The sequence below is a fragment of the Rousettus aegyptiacus genome, unplaced genomic scaffold (assembly GCF_014176215.1).
Source record: "Rousettus aegyptiacus isolate mRouAeg1 unplaced genomic scaffold, mRouAeg1.p scaffold_m13_p_16, whole genome shotgun sequence".
NCBI classification, from domain to species: domain Eukaryota; kingdom Metazoa; phylum Chordata; class Mammalia; order Chiroptera; family Pteropodidae; genus Rousettus; species Rousettus aegyptiacus.
Genome location: NW_023416291.1, coordinates 42,381,980 through 42,401,903, shown reverse-complemented (window position 1 = coordinate 42,401,903; position 19,924 = coordinate 42,381,980). Strand labels below are relative to the sequence as shown.

Sequence of the window (19,924 nt, the reverse complement as noted above, 5' to 3'; positions counted from 1 at the left end):
CGTTTTGATCGCTATGCTGCTTATGCCCTTTTATTCTTAAAACTTCTTAACACTCAGATGTGCTTTCCAAATTATTTCCAAAGATAACAATCGACCGAGTTTGGCTCTGGTGTAGGTATCCCCACTCTCCCATGCTGGGGGCTCTGAGCACTCCCGGCTCTGGGAACGTCCACCTCTGTGATGACTTCCTACCTCGAAGCAAAGCCTATCATGTCAGCTTCCCACAGGCAACCCTCCTCACTGACTGCCCACCTGCCCCACAGCACACCGACACCACAGGTCCACTGCTTGACCCCCTGGACCATATGTGCGGGACCTTGGACCTTGGCTCTCAAGATGCCCTAACAAGAAAGGTGCCTGCAATGTGTTTAAGAAGTTATCACACCTCATGGCAAGCAGAACTGAAGACGAAACATCATCCATAATATCCAAACTTCAAGATAACTCTAGGTACACCGTAAGCGCACTGACATGTGCTGTCCACTGAAAAAAAAACCTATGTAACAGAAACTTCAGCGGCAAGAGATAAAAACAGCCCTAGCCCAAGGCCCACTCACCTTGAGTCTCCAGCAGATTCTGTACCACCTCCTCCAGGCCGACCAGGTAGATGAATTCGTTGTTGGCAGCACTGGGCAGGAAGTTCATCTCTGGGGCAGGGGGCTTGGGAGGGGGGATTTCAAGCAGCGTCTTCTCAAGCTGTTTGCGCAGCGCGAGTTTGGCGGCTGCCTGTCGACTGGCTGGAGAATCAGCAGAGGTGACCACAGAGGCCACGCTGGTGGGGGTGGAGTTGGCCTGAGCAGAAGTGGCTGTCGTCCCTTTCAGCGAGGCTTGGGAGGGCTTTTGAGAGACAACAACCTGGTCAGGGTACTGGGAGCACCTAGCCCTGAGGCAGGATCCATCACTGCACCCACTGCCCAAGTCAGCACTGTTAGCTGCACTGATAGTCCTTAAGATAGAAACTCCCAGCTGCCTGACACCTGTGAGCAGCAGGCAAAGTAGCATTAAACTGTTCAGCCTGAGTGGGGACCAATTTCAAAAGCATGCTTCTTGAGGCTTAGTTGATACCCAATAAACCGTACATGTTTAAAATCTATAATATGCTGCATTTTGCCACAAGAGGATACCCACGAAGGCACCACTGTAACCAGGACAATGGGCACCCCCTCGGTTGTGGCCTCCTGACCACCACCCAGGCAGCATGGCCACTGTCCTGATTCTATAGCCTGGCCCTCCATGCAGCATAGGTCTGGGCGGTCTCTTTCCTTGCAGGAGTGCAATGGTGGCTCAAGCAGCATCTGTGGCATTTCCCTTGTGAGCATCTTTATGTGTGCTTGTTAGGAAACACTAATGTTTTAGTCACCTCACGTGTCCTCATCAGAGTTGCAAGAGAGGATGATAGCTCCTGCTCCAGCCCCTGCCCTTCTCCCCTCTCAACTCTTGCTGATCCTACGCTACTTTCTCATCTTCGTCTGGCCCCAGGGGCCAATATTCCACCATCTCCTTGCTCCAGTCAGTCCACGCACCCCAACACTGTCAAGTGCTCTCTCCAAAACATGGAGCTGACCATGCCAGTACCTTTAACTTTGTAAGGCTGAGGAACCTTCTGGAAATCTGAGGAAAGCTGCATATACCATCCCCAGGAAAATGCAAACACTTGACCACTAGCCCACAATCATCACAAAGCTGGGGAAGCCTGGGATGCTTTCCCAGGACCTCTACTCCTGCAGAGGGTCTCCGGAGCTGACGAGGCTCCCTAACATAAAGGACACCACTGCAGCACTTTGGCCTGGCCAACCCCTTACTAACCAATCAGCGAGTTTCTCCCTGTCCCCTTCTCAAGCTTTTCACCCCAAAGGGAGCAGAACCCCACACCGTGCCTGATTTCCATCTTCCAGGCACACTAAGCCGGGAACAGGGTCTGGCACACGAAAGGGGTACAATTGAAGTTTATGGGGTAAATGAACTGCCAGGACAACCTCATATGGTAGAAGTACTGCACTTGAACCCCACCTAGAGGAGGCAGGGACACTGCCCAGAACCCTGAGGGTTGGCTTCTTGGAGGAAGGTATGTAAGGACGCACCAGGCAGCAGAGAAGCTAACTCGTCCATCAGCAAAAGTCCCTGCAGACCCGGTAATTTTATCTGTCAACGAAGCTCTTGCTTCCAGCCTGCCCTCCTCCCCTGGTCCTGTCTTCCTGGCTCTGCTGGGCGAGGACAGACCCGCCCCATCTCGGAGGCTCTGTCCAGAGGTGAAGGGATGTGTGGCTAAGAATAGATGTGCTGGTGCTATGAGGACATCGGCAGACACGCTCTCCTCACATGCTTGTGCCTGAAGGGGGGAGGGTGGGGAGGGCTCTGGTGCCCCCTAGCTGCCTCCAGGCTCATCAGACGCCTCACCGGGTTTCGTCTATTCCCCAAAACCTGCCTCCCACAACCCCTCAGCCTCCCCATGGCTCAGCTCATGTCTGCAACCCTTTCCCTCTCAGCAGCTTGCTACCTCAGTCATGAGGCGGATCTGAACACAGGACTCCTGCCTGTAACCTTCATGCCTGAAAGGTCCCAAGGAGCTCAAGTCCAAACACCATGGGGCCTCTTGAGGCCTCACCTGACTCTAAGAGAGCAGAGGTTATGCTGAACCACTCCACTGTGCCCCAGGACCATGGGCCCTTTCAGGGGCAGTTGTACGACACACTCCCCATGCTAGCACAGCATGGCCCTTACCTGTGGGATGTTGACAAGCAGACTGGTGTTGGGGACATTGGCGACGCGAATAAGGCCCTGCTGGATGATCCTTTGTCCCTGGATTTGCACACTGGGCACAGATGCCCGGGGGGCCAGGAGAAGTGGTGGTGGCCCCGTGCTGGAATGTTGTCTGATGTTGTGGATTTGCTGTGGGGTGGGGACAAGACAATGAAGGACAATGGAGGGAGGCAGAGAAGGACTGGGCTCCACAGCCCCCAGCCTGAGGATTGAGACAGGTCATTCTCGCGAGGTAGACGGTTACTTGGGACTGCCCTGCTGTATTCCTGTCCTGAGCATGCACCCTGCTCACCTGGGCCCCCCTGACGAGCGGGGGCATGACGACCTGTGAGCTCGCCTGTGGCCCCAGCTTTGAGGACACCTGCTGCCCGCCTCGAACCAGGGGTGGTGGAATGACACTGCCAGGCATTCGAGTCGAAGAGGTCTGTCAATGACACCAATCCCTAGATCTTACATGACTTTTTTTTTAACAAACAGGTTTGCTGTTTTTGTAAAAGCACATACTTAACAAAAAAAAGGAAGGAACACAGACTCCAACATGAGCCTCATAAATCTGGGCTCAGTCAGGACATAGGACACACCACAGAAAGAGTCTAGCCAACCACTATTGGCACCTCCACCTGCTGGTGTGAGCTGGGGGCCTGGATCAGTTTGAGGGGAGCAAGGCCCCTGTTGAGACCTCAGCCCTGTGGCTGAGGGTGAGAACTCTGCCTGTCTCACCCTGTGAGGAGAGGAAGCTTTGAGCCATGCTGAGACAAGCCTCAGCCAGGCCCCACGACTGCCCTTGGGAGACTAAGAACAAAGAGAGCTCAGTCTATGTAGGTAGGATCCTAGTCCCCTCTCCAGTCTGGCCAGGGGTAGGCATGGAGGGGGCCTCCCATGTGTTTTATGATGTCAACAGTGGCCTAGTCTGGAGCATGAACATGCTTTTATTTTTGGGCCACTGGCAGGAAAACTTCAGTTTAATCAGAAAGAATGGGTAGCCTTTCTCAGGGTGGCTCAGGAGCCTGATGAAGAAGGAAACTGACCTGAAGTGATGGCTTGCCGGAAGGAATGTTCTGGGTGCCCCGAACAAGCGGGGGAGGGGTGGTCACGGTGCTCCCAGTGGAGCCTGCGGGCTGCAAGAGAGCAGGACACAGATGATGAGAAGGCCACCAGCCCTATATCCCACCACGTAATCCTGACAGAGGATTGGTTTTCTTCCTCCTCCAAAGATCCCATGCTTGCAAAGGTTCTGCTTCCAGCCTGGTAAGTGGCCCCCGTCTATCTGCAGCAGGAAATGACATGTTCAAAATGGGCAGAGGAGCACTTTTTGAGCACCCCTCACCCCCTGGAGACTCTTGGCATTACTCTGTGGTTCAGCTGCTGGCTTGGAGTGATGATGAGAAAGGACCTGGGGCCTAGACAGGTTGGTTAATCTCAACTTTGGGATTCTTAAAGTCATATATTCCACTATGGAATGGACAGTGACAGACTTGGGTCACTTCACTGTGTCTTCAACAACTGATGAGGAAACAAGTAACAGGTAGGCACTGTTCACTGCGAGATTAACAGAGGTCAGGCCGAATCCACTTGCCAAATGGGTAGAGAGAGCTCAAGCAAACCCCCAAGTCAGACCAGTAAGCGTCCTCCCGTCGCTCTCCCTTAGAGGACATGTATTCTACATACTGTCAGCTGTCCTGCCCAATATATACATTCATTTCCTGGTTTAGTGACAGTGGTTACGATAAACAGGAAGACAGCTGCCTTACTGACCAGGAAGCTTCCCAGAAACCTAACAAAACAAACATGAACTTGCTACACGTGGTGAACTGTGCTCAAAGCAGCATCGCAAAGAGCTGTGGGGACCAGGGGAGGTAGCAGGAGCAGGAGCCCCAGGACACAATCCCACAGCAGCCTCTGCTGGCCAGCACAGCCAGCCACAGGGCAGGAGGTCTTTCGCAAACGGGTCTGGAGCAGAAGTGCATTTCCAGCAGCTTCAGATATCTACCTGCATTCCATTCTCTTGATGCTTTTATAGGGAGTTGGTTTACGTACTCAGATCTGGAACATTCTGATACCTTCTCACTTTAACATCCTTTTGGCTAAATCGGAAACTCAAACTTTAGCCTGCAAGTTTCTATTCAGACCTCAGCCCTCATGCACCTATGGAAACCTTTCCAACCTGACTCTGAATGGCTCCCACTGATACTCGAGGAGGAAACAGATATGCACATACCTTCTGGGTGGTGGTTTCCTTTTGTATTTGACTCTGCCGCAACTTTTTCAATAAAACAAGCTTTGCTTCTTCTAATCGTAACTCTTCTTTTAGTTGCTTAATCATCCTTTCTCGTTCTTCGGGGCTGCTTTTCTGTCAGCAAAAGAGAACAGGGTTGAGGAGGAGGTCCAGCAGCTGGGAGCACAGGCCTCACTGTTGATAGCTGCACTCAGGGATGCCACTGGGTAGGGTGGTCTCCAGCAGGGGGAAAAGGCTCACCATGAGGGACTCAGTGCTGGTCTCCTGCAAGGTCTCCTTTGGAAGCCCATTCACCCTCGGGCTCGCAGGCTGCTCATTGTCAGAGAGCACGATCACATCAGGTGAGGGGGCTCTCCTTTCGGACTTCATGTCACTGTGGAGGATAAATAGTAGGTTGTTACCAGAGCATCCTAACTATATTGGATACTGTCCCCAGGGCCCCACATCATCCAGATACCCAGATTAAGATACAGACACAGCAAAATGACGAGCGCAAGTGCCCCATGGGCCTCCACAGTCTCCTCTCCTTGTGTCTTCCCTGATGGCCTCCCCGCCACCCACCCAGGCTGTCTTCTCTCGCTGCACTCACCACACCGCACCCCTCCCAGTTGGGGCAGCTCTTGGTGCCCAGGGATAAGGACACCCCTGTGCCCAAAGGTGACAAAGACATTTTGGAAAACACCACCATTCCTTTTTACCATGTGGCTAGGTGTTGGATTAAAAACACTTGGCTCTAGATCCTGGCTGAGGCTGCCTGCTAGATAGTTCTTCTTAGGCCACACATGTCCTCTTCATCCTGCCAGTGGCAACATGGCAGTAGTAGCTGCATGTTTTGAAACAGACTAAAAGAACATGCAACACATTTTCTCTCACACATCTGGATACTCTTCACCTACTCGATGATGCACTCATAAACTGGTGTCCGGCAACCCCTAACCCCCAGACTCTAACAGTAGATGGGGTGATCTGGTGCCAAAGCCACCCCTGCCCAGCCCAAATCCACTAAGACAGTGACCACAAAGGGACTGCTGCTTCTATGAGAATCTAATGTCTGATGATCTGAGGTGGAGCTGAGGCGGTGATGCTAGCGCTGGGGAGCAGCTGCAAATACAGATGAAGTTTTACTTGCTGGCTCGCTGCTTACCTCCTGCTGTGGAGCCCACTTCCTAACAGGCCACAGACTAGTACCAGTCCATGGCCCAGGGGCTGGGGACCCCTGCCCTAAGACACACATACACACTTGAGCCTCTGCTACAGACCCCACACACAGGACCAATGGGTCCTAGAGATAGCACCTTACCCCCAACCAAGCAGTTCTCTTTGCTGAGGGCACAATGTAAACTTTCCCTTAAGATTTGGCCTTGGCACTTGTGTTGAAGGAATCGGATTCTTCCTTCCATCAGCTGCAAAACCAACCAAGATCAAATGCATCCACTAGGTGGCACTGTGGCCCAGATAACAAACTTGATGAAGTTAACTGGAAGCTCAAAGTTGTCCCACTCCTTCCCCTTACATCCCAGCTAAGCAGGGGAAGAGTACATATGGAGAACTGGTGCTTGAATAGCCCACTGAACCACCTTTTCTATTCCTAGAGGGAGCTGCGCCTTCGCAGAGGACGAGACCCTGAGGAGTCTCTGACTACACCTGGACCCCAGACCTCCACCCCAACACTAGCCAATCCTAACCTTGATTCCCAGAGCTGCTTGGTGGCTACACCTCAACATTCCTAGCCCTGATCTGATTTAACCAGCACAACTAACTGTCAGCTGGCCTCTCACAAGAAACTAGGGGAGTGGACAAAAAAACACCTTTTTCAAGTTACACAACCCCTCATTGGGGTTATCAGACTGCATTCTCAAGTCCTGAAACTGCCTGCTGTTTATAAAGTTACCCAGGACGTCTCACTCAGGCCTCATAAATCAAAGACCAATGCAATTGAGGAACCACTGCTTTTTCTACTCTCTGTCTCCCTGCCAGCTGTTCATTCCACCCAAGATCGACTCTCAAAGTGACTTTGGGGCTCCAATCCCAGGTTCTCTGGACGTACACACAGACATCAAGAAGATGCAAGGCCCCAGCATAGGAGCTTTGCTGCTAATCTTGGCCTGGCCTAGGTAGGCTCCAGGTGGCTGCACATAGGGGAAGCAGGAGCCCAAGCAGAACCACATCAAGGTTTAGACAGCAGGCGCTTCCTGAGCAAGTGTGAGCTGAGATTACAGTGACCTACAGCGATTAATAACTTTTTATCATCTCACTAAGGGCATGCACTTCTGAAGGTGAGATGTATAATAAAACTGAAATTTGCCTGAGGGAAGAGGACAGGGTGAGGGACCGAGGCCATCTGGAGGCTGAAGCTTCCTGAGATGGCCACTCTGACCACAGCACTCCCAGGTCCCATCTTGGATGAGACTAATCAATAACTCGTCCAAGAGATGATGTCACCTTCCATCGATGATCACTCAGCATCCCAGCAGCCAGCAGGGAGTGAACTTCCTGTATGCTAATCAGGCCACCAAAAAGTCATGTGACAAAGGCATTTCCCTCCTTGGTCACATGACCCTTTAACTGTGCCTTCCAACGTGAAAACCATGGCAACAGCCAGTTCTAACCGGTTTGTGACAAGCAGCCTTCATTTTGAGAAGTGAGGTAGGGTTCAGGTGCTGTCAGAAAATGGAGGCTCCCAGCTCACCCTGGGGCTGCCGGGCTGCCGGGCTGCAAGCACTTCCTCTGTGGCACCCGCCCACAGGGACTGTGGTATGTTACAGGGACTAGGCTACTTCTTCCAAACACAGAGGGGTCACCAGCCCCTCTTGCTGTCAACATGAAAAACTTTCCTAAGCTCCATTTTTAAAGCAAAGGTGCTTCAAGTCAGTTCCTTCCCAGAGAGTTCTTTTAAGTCAGGAAAAGGAACACCCACTTTTGATACCGGCTTAAAATTAACGTGGGCATTCTTATTTACAAATTTGTTTTAAAATATAGAACTATTTAGGCCAGGAGAATAAAAGCAGAGGAAATCTATTCCAACATACTAGGGGGATAGTGGTGAGGCAAAGTACACTATTTCAAGTACACAGCAGCCACCTGGGCACGAAGTTTATTTGGAAGCTACATTATTTCAGGGCAACTCCAATAAGCCCATCCTGCTCATCTTGAAAACCCCTATATAAAATAGAATGATCAAAAGATTTTACGTGACCTATGAAATACCTGGAAGCAAGCCAGACTGTTATCAGCAAAAATGGTCTCACTACCTCCTCCCCCTCAGGCTGACCCTGGCTAACCAAACAAAAATTATGCTACCTGCCAGGAACTTCCGACAAATTTTCTGGAGGGAAGGCCGGGATTATAAACCGGGCAGTATTATAAACCTAACTAACAATAGGATCTCGGCTGTTCACCAGTCAGCAGTCAGTGTGAGGTTAATATTTAGTGTCTTACCCACTCCCACCCCAGCCCAGTCTGTGCTGGAGGAAGCAGTCTGTCTCATCAAGGGAATGCAGAAAGTGTCCTCTGTGGCTCTGACCTTTGTCATTCTCTGAATGGGCCTGCCAATTATCAGGGAAGGTGTGCTTCATTCACACTCATTCATTTGTTCGTTCGTTCACTCACTCTCTTACTCTTATTTGCTAACTGCCCACCTATGAAGTAGGCGTGATGCCAGGCAGTAGGGATAATTCCCTGGATAAAAGGCACTTCCGTCCTGGTGGACAGGACAATCATATACCTCAACTCCAGAGTACCCAGAGCAGCTTCTCCAGAGCTTGTAAAAATGTAGCATCCCACTGCTCTAGACCTGCTAGATCAAAACCTGCATTTTAACAAGATCCCCAAGATTAATGCACATACTAGGGAAGTTGGGGATGACTGTGGGCCCAACGAAGCCTCAGGACAAAAAATGTCTCCTCGAGGCCAGCGGCAACCATTCCATGCCAGAACCCGCCCCCCTTCTCTCCATCTCTCTCTAGCCCAGCGGCTGGGTGCAACGGCAGGTGGGCTGCTAGCTGTGGTTAAAGGTAGGGTGGGATCAGCACCAGGCTCACCTGCTCCTTCTGCAAGTCTCCACCATGGCCTCAGTGCGTTCTTCCCACTGGAGCCCATTCACATCTCCCACTAGCCTCTCCAGTCTCTGTAGCCTGGGCTTCTCCACCTGTAGGCTCCTCCTGCCTTCACCACCGTTCCCTCCACCACATCCCCAAGTCCCCCTAGTAAGCCACAACTCACACCTCGAGATGCACTTCAAACTGCCTGTGTCTTCAGAATGTCCCTGGTAGGCCCAACCCTCCCACACCCTGCCCCCTGGAGTGTGGTCAGCACTCCCACAATGCATTCACGGGAACGCCCACACTATGCATGCCTGAGGAAGTATTCCTAGCCCTACCCCCTAATGTCCATCTTGTGGCTAGGAAGCTCGGGGCAGAACTCTGGGGGCCCCACACAAGGGCAGCAAAGGCCTGAGCAGAGCATCCTGCTAGCATCCAGCTCCCTCGCCCTCACTCCAGCAAACTCATCCAAGGAAAAGTGTCTCTACCTTCTCACAGTGCCCGTATGGCAACCCCGAGACAGTTGGCCCACACTGTCATTGCCTGTCTGACAGGCAGTTTCCCCCACCCCAATGTGGGACTGGAGGCCGTCAAAGGAACAGCAGCCAGGCCCCATGGCCCCACTCAGAGCCTGTCTCCACAAGGCCTGGGGCACTGCATCTTCCTGTGAGGGCCAGGATGCTCCCAGGGTGACCCAATGTGACACCATGGCTCCAGAAGAGAGAGTGAGGCTCCCTACCTCCCCAGAGCCAGCCAGACGGGAATCTTCTTCTAGTGCCATGCTGGCTGGGGGGTGGGGGAGGACACAGCGTCTCCTCCCAGAGCCCATGGTTGTGCTCACAAAGGCCAATCGTACTAAGCCTGCACACTTGAGGTGGGGTGTTGTTACACCCCCACACGGCTGCCTGGGGTCTCACTTGGTTTCATCTCTTATAAGTAAGCTTAAGGCACTTAAGCTTAAGACACTTCCCTCTCTGCACCTCTGACAAGGATGGAATGGTTCTTGCCCAGCTGCCCCTCAGGGTTCAGACACCCTAGGAGGCTGCTGGGGTAGTCAAGGGCCCCAACCTTTCCTGAAGCAGTAAGGAGGATGGTCGTCAAAAATGTGGTTTGGCATACAGCAGACAATCGGCGAGCCACTAAGGTAATATCTGAATATTCTTGAACCTGGGAGGGCAGGAACTGTGTCTGCTCTGTGGGCTATGTGCCATGTACTCACTCCCTCTTCTTCCCTGGTACCTCATTCCAGGATGGGGTCTGTGAGTTCACAAGGAACCCGGAGATGCCCAAAGACTGATTGGTAACCTTGCAAACGTGGGTGGGCTATGTTCACAGGCACATAGATGCCGTGTTGCTAAAGAATGTGCAAATTCACTTAAAAGGACTTCTGAATTCTATCATTATGTGTCTTTTCAAACAACAGGCCCTGGAAGTCCAAACCCTAGTCTGTAAGTCCAGGACTTTGGTGGATGTTAAGAGGGAGCCCTAGGCCTTTTGAGACACACTTCTCTTGCTCAGGCCTGCTTCCACATCTGGAAGTGTACTTTCCCTTCTAATAATTTTATTTTTTTAAAGAAGTAGAAGAAGGAGCCCTAATACTCATGAGTGACAAAACCCCATACCGATGACCGGCGCTCCACCTTGAAGAGGCCCTCTACCCAGCTTTGAGAGCCCTGTGGAAGCAGCTTATTCCAGGTGACCCTCACCTGTGCTCACACCCTGTCCAGTCCTGTCCTCATGATCTGGGGTGGTTTTGTGCCTTGCTCTCTGAACTATGGGAATGTGGAAGAAGCAATACTGTGAGCTTTCAAGATGAGGTCACAGGAAACTTACAGTTTTTACTTGGGCCCCTGGAGTGTGCACTCTTGGAGGTCTGAGTGCACCAAGACCACCCCAGGATAGGACCTCAAGCTAGCTGTGTGGAGAAAGGGTCTCTGAGGGTCACAGAGACAGACATGGAGATGGGCCCAGACATCCCCCATGAGTGATAAAGCCACACAGGACATCTAGCCCAGCTGACTTGGGATTGCAAGGACAAGAACCCAAGAAGTAGCAGCCAGCTGGGACCAGCCAACCAACAGACCTGACAGACAACACCACACCAATACATCAGTACTTTAAATCACTAAGATAATGGAGCAGATGGCTCAGCTCTGCCCCCAGGGAGCTAGCCCATACCCCGTAACTCCTTGTTCTCCCTCAGATTGTCAACAGAGGCCACCTATCCTAGATACTACCTTGGGATTGAAAGACAAGGTGGGGAAAAAAAGGTTTCTTCTAGTAACCACCCCTACCAACTCTCAAAGACACCCCCGCCCAAGACGACCAGCATGGTTCTCCTCCACAAGGGAGGGGGCATGCCTGCCTGTGGCAAATACAGACTTGGGATAGGATGGACGTGCAGGCTCAGAAAGACCTGGCTAGAGACCATGGTGGCCCAATGAAGAAAAGGGATGAGGAAGGGGTTCCAGAGGAAAGGAGGGGTCATCCTCAGGCCTAGGAGCCACCATGGCTTCAGATACCACCTGGAATGGCATCTGAGTGAAAGCCGGAAAGCGTTTTCACATGCTTAATCCAATGAGCAACCCCTCAACCCCCACATCAATTCCAGAAACATTTTCAGAAAAGTCCTATGAGAAAGAATTATCAAAAGCTCCCTGGTAGTCCTACCACTGGCACTATCTCACTGGCAGGCCCCTGGGAACTGGGTGTCTCAGCACACACACTTCTGGGACCTTTCACGGCCACATGGGCATAGCAGCTGCTCACTGGGACCCCATGCGGGACTTAGACACCCCCCTCTTCCCAGAGGCCATTCACTCAGAGATATGCCATGAGATAAGAAAGGGAACTGTGCTGCACAGACTGCGCCCTAAAGCCCAAGACTTGCTTGCCTTTGGGGGGTGTCTGGTCCCCTCCCCAGACCCTGGAGCCCTACAGCCCACCCATTTTCCACCCCTTTGCTCTACTCCCTTCTTGGCATCCACTGCCACTTCTCCTAACCCTGTAACTTGACACCCTGTTGGCTGGGATGTCAAGAGAAAAGCCCAGAGCCTGCTTTGTGGGGACCGGGAAGTCAAAATACATTTTGCTTCTCGGCCACAGAGGCCATGGAGGTGAGCAGCTTCAATGGGATTTTTGAAACCCAGCCATCATTCTTTCTGGAGATTTCAGATCCAACTACCACTCTGGGACTCCATTACAGTGCACCCTGCCACAGCTACAGCTAAACATCTCAGGAGAAAAGGAGGGAGCACATGTGGCCAGGCCTAGGCCTGATAGCCCATGTCCCCTTCAGGGCCCCCAGTACAGAGGCAGGCAGTCCCAGGGTGCCTGGCGGGAGCAGAGGGGCACTATGCCATCAACAAGGTCAGCAGACATCCAGTCTGTCTTGCTGGAGCTCCTTCTACGTACACAGAAGCCCATGAAAAAGTCACACAGCTTGTCAAGGGAGGCCCAGAGGACCTCGCTGTGACTGGAAGCAGTGACAGGCGCCAGTTTGTGAAGAGTTACCAAGAGCTGTAGAGGCAAGCTGAAGGTGAGCAGAAGAGAGGACCTCCTGGGACAGCAGCTGGGAGCAGCCCTACAGAAAGACCCCAACACCAAATGACAAAAGGGCAGCCTACAGGGTCAGCTCCTGCCCAAGGAAGTCACTGCAGCGTAACCCTGCCAGCAGCCAACCTGTCCAGCCTGTACCTGACACCACCAGTAAGGTTTAATCCGATTCAACTCTGCTCAGAAATTCGGCAAAGGGCACTTGTTAAAAACGACTAGTCATAGAAGGGAAAGGCTGACCTATGTCAGGTTTGGAAAATCAGCCAGGACATTTACTGAGCCTTTTACAATAGCCATCCCTGTGCCACCCACCAAGACACACCTTTCCATGTAATCCTCTCAAATGCTTGACTGTCACCCCCATGCAACAGGTGAATAAAAGTCTGAAGGGAGTGAACTCCTGAGGTCACACACCCACAACCTGTCGATAACCTAGGTCCATACCAGACCTAGGCTTCTCTGGCCTTGACAGGGGTGCCCAACTCTGGGACACCTAAGGCTGCGGTGTGAACTCTGCACTGCCCTGTGACCTAGGCGCCCTTCTGGTCGGACTAGCTGGGTGCCTGTGGCCTGCAGAGGGTACAAGGTGGGAGAGGATGGATCTCATGTGACTCTTAAATCTTATGACTCTACCTTGGGTTACCAAAGACCATTTTTGTATTAGGTTGAAAGGGAAAGTATTTTTATTTATACTTAAAGGACTCTGGCCAGCCAGCAGCAACTGCATATTGAGTCCCCAAACTGATAAAGAAATGACAGTGTGAGGACACAGATAGGGTCCTCAGACTTGACTGGGAAACAACCCTCACGACACACGGACCACTGCTTGCCCCATGAAACTGGGTAGGGTTTTGGTACTCAAGAATCCAGGTTCCAAAAGTGAAAGGGCGCTGGGAGAGTGAAGAAAAAAGAAATGTTGAACACCAACTGCGCCAGCCACAGCACCAATACTAGTGTCTCCTCTTTCCTCTGGGTCCCCTAATAAAATGCTGAGCCAATTTTCCACCAAAGAGGACACAAAGAGAACCCAAGAGCGCTCTCTAGCATGGAGGGACTCTACATATCAGATGAACCTAAATGCACCTCCTGGGATGTGAGCTTCCTCACCAACTCACAGCAAGAGTCCCGTGTGCAGGTGTAAACCACATCCAAGAAACAAACATTGCTTTCCAGCTTGTAATGACCACACACGTCTGTGATAAATGGAAAGTGCACACTTTGCCTAGAAGTTTCCTGTCCCCCTTTAAATACTTGTTTTCAAATGGCTGGATCCTTCCCCACTTTTCTCTGGTAAATCCCTTCAGGCTCAGGTGTCCCCTGACCCCCAGATCTGCTCCAGCTGCTCTGAGCCCAGTAGCCACAAGACTCCACTCAAGTCAGCCAGGAGAACCAGGGAGGGGTGGGGCAGGTATATCTTTGCAGCTCTGGGAATCTGGCCCCATCACCAAATCTCACTAAGCCTTGGTTTCTTTATCTGCAGAATGGATGCTGCTGCTGACCTTGAGGGGATGTTATCAAATTTAAAAGGTACAAAAAATGCATCTAGTTGAAGATCTTCATGGAACACAATGTGCACATTCAGGGTAGCCCCTTCACTTTTTCTGCTGTGAATTAACTCAACTGGCCACCTGCCCTGCAACCGAAGATCTCTGAGGACAAGGTCCCAAGGTGAGGGCTTCTCTTTCTTCCACTGCCTGACCTCAGTAGGACATTATCCACTGTGCTACCTGAGATGTGAGCACAGTCCTGCCAGGCATCCTGGCCTCTGCTCACACTGGACAGCAGGGCCGGGCCCACCTGCGCTCCTCTGCATCACACTAGGCTAGCCACTGCAAGGCAGCGGTTCCCCTTTAAAAAAATAAACTCTTAAAGGTCCTCGGGATCCTTCCAGGGGCTCTGCCAGGTCACTGCAATACTAAGACAACATCTGCCTTTTTCGCCAAGTTGGTCCAGCAGTGCCAAACTGTGCCAGAACTCAGTGTTGTCACACTTTGGGCAATGCCCTCATGAAGTAGGACAAGCTATTGATTGTATTAAACTTTAGCTCTTATGTGTCTTTTTAATATTCTGTGACAAGATAAAGTACTACTGTTACCTAAAGGAAAGACTGACAGACACACTGTGGTTATTCAGACTTGGGTGTTCGGCAGCCATTCTCCCCCCAAAGTGGTCAAAACAAAACCTACTGCTCTAAGGAAAACAACCAACAGTATTTGTCAGCAATGATAAAGTCTTACCTTCCAATAAGCAACATGAAGAATTTTTGAAAATTTGTATTTGCCACTGTGAGCTCAACAGCTACCCAATAGATCAGATATTAACTAATCTGATTCTGCGATACTAAAAATGAAATGTGTTAGTACAGCTGATCCTTAAACAATGTAGGGGATGGGGCACTAGCCCCTACGCAGTCAAAACTCCACGTGTAACTTCTGACTCCCCTAAACTTAACTACTAAATAGCCTACTGTTGACCAGATGCCTTATTGATAACATAAACAGTCAATACATATTTTGTATGCTATATGTATCACATACTATATTCTTACAATAAAGCTAAAGAAAAAATGTTTTAAAAAAAATAAAGACTTACTGTATTGTACATATTTATTGGAAAATATCTAAGTATAAGTGGACTCATGCAGTGCAAACCCATGTTGGTCAAGGGCTGACTATATTTGAAAGATCTCAATAACTCAGTAAACTAATATTTTATAATGTTCAATGGTATTACAAAAACATACATGAGTAAAAGGTCATTTCATGGAGAGAGGAGACAAATCTCCCACATAGAAGAATCCCAAATAATTTCAGCAAATGCTGTGCGCTCAAGGAGGGGAAGTAGTACTCCCCATCCTTAGGAGTGGGCTGTAAATAGTGACTTCCTTCCAAAGGGGACGGCACGGGAAGGAAAAAGAGGTTGACAGAGGAAATACCTGACAGATGCTGCCCAGCCAGGGGATCGAGGTCAACATCATGGTTATACCACACAAATCCCAACTGGAGAAATCCTACAAAACATCTCATCAGTTCTCAAAACTGTCAAGGTCATCAAACCAAGAAAGTCTGAGACACTGACCAGAGGAGCCTAAGGAGACATGGCAACTAAATGTAACATGGGATCCCAGAACAGAAAAGGTTAAAAAGAAGAAATCTGAATAGATTATATACAGACTTTAATAGCAACATACGTGTTAGGTCACCACTGTGACAAATGTTCCACAGTAACCTATTAACAATGGGGAGACTGAGGTGAAGTGTACAGAAATGATTTTTGCAACTTTTATATAAATCGAAAATAATCATAAAATTTAAGAGTTTATTTTTTTTAATGATTATTTTGTTCAAACTGCAACCCAGATTGATAGATTTTAATGTTAAGAGTACAAAAAGTTCGCTGAAGAGGTTCAGTATCTACAGTGCAACTAACCATTAGAGTAAGGCCACTTTGTGTTTTGGTGTTACATTAAAGAAACACACACATTACCCAAAAACACTCCCCTGTGCTCCAACTGCTTCTCTGAGTGAGACTGGGTTTTTTTCACATGCTTCGACCCTAACGACATATTACGAGAGACTGGATGTAGAAGAGATGCGAATCCAGCTGTCTACTTACTAAGCCAAATATTGAATAGATCCACAAAAGTTATTTCTCATAAAAATGTTTTTTATGCTACCATGTAAATGGGTTTATTACTGTCATTTTAAAATGAATTAATAAGTATCATCAACAGATATTTTCCACACAATCAAATGTTTTTTGGGCCCAGAGATGGAAAAGGGGTCGCACCAATGCTTACAGCAAAGGGTTTCCTACCCTGTGACAGAGGGCTGAGCAAAGACTCTCAAGTGGAGTCCTCTTGACATGTGGACTTGCTCTTGCTGCTAAAGTTGTTCTGAAAATCAAAAGGTACTAAAAATTTAATAGGACTTACCCCACAGATATACCGTAATTTCCCTATAAAACCTATTCGATTACAAGCCCGCAAAATTTGGTAACCCTATTCTTCTGTCTTTAACTGTACAAGCCCCAGTTACCCAATGCAGAGAACCTGGTACTACTCAGGGTAGCCCCGCAACTGCAAATCTACAGATGGGGAGGCAAAGCACTGACTGCTCAGTGGCCAGCCAGGTGACCCAAGTCCCCATTGCCAAGACACTTTCCTGTACCTCATGCCCTACTCCCTGAAGACCACCACTCTCCAAGCAAAGGCACCTCCTCCCTCCTCCAGCAGGTCGACCTCTGCCCTCAAGTCCAAGTGTCCATGGACTCCACCCAAGCCCAGAGCATCGACTCTCCGCCCCTCCAGAGGGCACTCTATGGCCCACCCTTCCTAGCCCCACTGCCACCTTGCTCCTACCACCACAGCCTTATAAGGCCCTGACTCTGACCAAACCCAACGGCTCCAGGGACCTAAAACCCTGAGCGCCCCAATTTCGGGGCTGTTATCTCTCTGGGAAGTGCCACCAGGACCGCTCTTTCTCACACTGTCCACGGACACTCCAAGTGCTCCTGAAGGAAGGAAAATGCTGCATGCCTGGGCCATCCTCAGCACACCATTGTGTTAAAGCTTTTCTGAGAGCCGTCAAGGTCTTGCCTGGAAGAACACTGCAAGCCCCCAGGTCTCAGTCCCACTAAGACCCAAAGCTTTGCAGTGTGGTTACATCACAACTATTTTAAAAATTAAGCTCTAAATATAAGCAGTCATATGGCTTGGGACCCAAGAAAGAGGACACGTAGCAACGGCTGGAATGTCTCCCATCTTTCCACCCCTCGGAAGCTCTCAAACTCCTCTCCCACCCTGCCCCCACATGGACCCCTCCATGGTGCTGGCATCAAGGATGCCTTGGCCACAGGGAACTCAGAGTTTCCAAACGCAGATGACCCCACCTGGCTGTTTCGCCTGCCTTCCTCCCACAGGGGCCTGTGCCCATCCACTTGCTCTCCTCTCCCTCATTCTTGGACACACATTGAGTCCCTTGGATCCCTCCCACTGACACTGTGACAAACCTTACTGGGTGGCACTGAGAGCTTCTGAGGTTCAAGAAAGACCAGCCTCGCTCCAGAAAAGACGGTGGGCTCCAAGGGTGGGACGAACTATCCGGGCAACATGCGGGTGAATGGAATCAGGCTGCCAGCTACCCTTGTTCTTTTCCCACCACCTGCTGCCCCCTCGCAGGCTCACAACTATGATTCACATGCTCATCTTCAGAGAAAAACCTCGGAAATCTCCTGCAAACGGGACTTCTCCTCCAGGGCACATTGTGATAACTAAGAAAATGTTCCTCTCCTGACGTGACCCCTGCTAATCCCACCTGAGATTATACACACCCTTGGGGGTTCACAGGAATTCGCTCCTGTTTCTACCAGTTCTACGCACAGACCCCTTCATTCTGCTTCTTCACCAAGTTAGGCGGCTGTGAGACAGGGTGATATCCCTCAGCCCCAATGCTCCGGCCAGTACACTCACCACTCCCACCTCCTGGGGTGCTTATGGTTTTGGTACAACTGCTCTCAACCAGCACAGCAGAGGGCTGGTCAGAGGGCTCCCTGGCATAAAATGACCTGCAACAGCAGCCAGGGTCCCAGTTTATATGGTGAGCCTGTCAATACCTGAAAAGCAAAGCACTAACAGGAATATGTGCTCTGTGAGAAGGTATCAGAAATTGCACTGCATCATTGTATCAAATAGTTTCAAAATGACCTTCAAACCTGCTTAACTCACATGTGTGAAAAGTTCCTTACAGCTGAAGGATGAGCACTTATAATGCTTACCTTGATGACCATGCACAGAGGCCGCCACACAGGACATCCCCAGAAGACTTGCACTGCCCAGTGAGAAATTATCCCTTCCATTGCCAGAGGATGATGCCATTAAGGCCTAACAGGGAGGTGGTGACATGATGGAGCTCCTTACCTGTCACCAGGCAGGCTCACGCCATCCCCACTGTGAACTGGGTCACTTTTGGAGTGATAAACAGGGCACCCAGAGTCTATCACCCTGATACCCTAAAATAATCTAATGACTTTTAGAAGTACAGATGAGCCCCTCAAATTTCAATTATTTTAAACCTGGAATAAGATATAGTCCAGAATAAAGGCAGGTGGATAGAGAGAGAACTGGGATAAGGAGCCAACAGGGAAGGAGAGAGGCACAGAATGAGGAGGAGACAGAGAGGCCATGGAGGTCTGGAGGCGGCAGTTGAGGTAGGCAAGGGCGCACGGAACCAGGAACTGATTTCCAAAGGAACGTACCTCTTGGTTCCCACACGCTGAACACGCTAAGAAACCCAAGCAGGCTAAGATTTCCAGTTGGAACTAATGGAGCCGCTCCTTGAGACTGCCCGGGCTCTCCTGGAAGTTGCCCAGCAGCAGACAGAGAATTAAAAGTGAAAGGCAGTGGCCAGCCCACAACAGGTGCTGGGGAGGGGCTGGGCTCTGAGGAGCCTCTCGTAGAGTGCCAGAGCCCCTACTCAGGGAAGTAATGGTCACAAAGAAGGAAGAGCTTCTGGCTGCAGGACTTCCAAAGCTCTCACACAAGAAAGGGGGATCAATCCCTGTGAGGAAGACTGCAGGAGAGCCAGGGTGAGGGCCACACCCATACCTACCCATCTATGAGAACCGGAGCCCTTTTCTGAACCATAATGCCCACAGCTGTGTCACATTCACCCAGCTCATTCAAGGATACACATTCCAGCAGACAGCTGGCTGGCAAGCAGGCACAGCTGCAGTGGGGCATGGTCCTGAGAATTGGGGGGAGGGGGTGTGCAGGTTTGCACATAGCAGGAGAAGACCCCCACCCATCACCAGGCAAGCAGCCAGGCGCAGCAACGATCATCCTTCTGTCACCAAGGAAAAGACTGATGGTCATACAAGCAGGCCAGGACCTGGACCCAGACCTCTCTGGAGAGCCACTGGCTAAAATGGTAAAAACTGACAATATCAAGTGAGAATGAAGTGGCCAGCCCCAACACCTACAAGAGTAAAATGGCCTGGACACTTTGGGGAAGAGGTCTAGTAGTTTCTTTAAAACAATTAAACACACACTTATCCTGTCACCCTGAAATTCGACCCATTGGTGTTACCAAGAAAAATGAGGACCAATGTTCACGTAAAGACTTCAGGAATGATCACAGCAATCATGCTTACCCAGCTGGGTGTCTGTGGATAGGTAAGTGGATAACTGTGCATATCCACACAGGAGTCCCTCAGCAAAATGCTGATATGCATAACAGGGATGAATCTCAAAGCACACAGAGTAAGAGAAGCCAGACCACACCAAGCTCAAACTGCATGACTCCATTCCGAGGAAGTCTGAGAAGAGTGGGAGAGT

At 50.4% G+C, this 19,924-nt stretch overlaps 1 protein-coding gene across 12 annotated transcripts in view; it reads right to left on the bottom strand.

Moving 5' to 3' along the window:
* GATAD2A (GATA zinc finger domain containing 2A) overlaps window positions 1-19,924 on the bottom strand; it is an 88,586-nt gene that overhangs the window by 6,334 nt on the left and 62,328 nt on the right. For all 12 annotated transcript variants that reach the window (XM_016132340.2, XM_016132343.2, XM_016132335.2 and 9 more), the window contains 6 exons: window positions 5,237-5,369; window positions 4,979-5,110; window positions 3,789-3,878; window positions 3,053-3,184; window positions 2,722-2,889; window positions 558-837 (listed from right to left, as the gene is read on the bottom strand). In XM_016132340.2, the coding sequence (XP_015987826.1) occupies window positions 558-837; window positions 2,722-2,889; window positions 3,053-3,184; window positions 3,789-3,878; window positions 4,979-5,110; window positions 5,237-5,369 (935 nt within the window). The remainder of the gene's footprint in view (window positions 1-557; window positions 838-2,721; window positions 2,890-3,052; window positions 3,185-3,788; window positions 3,879-4,978; window positions 5,111-5,236; window positions 5,370-19,924) is intronic.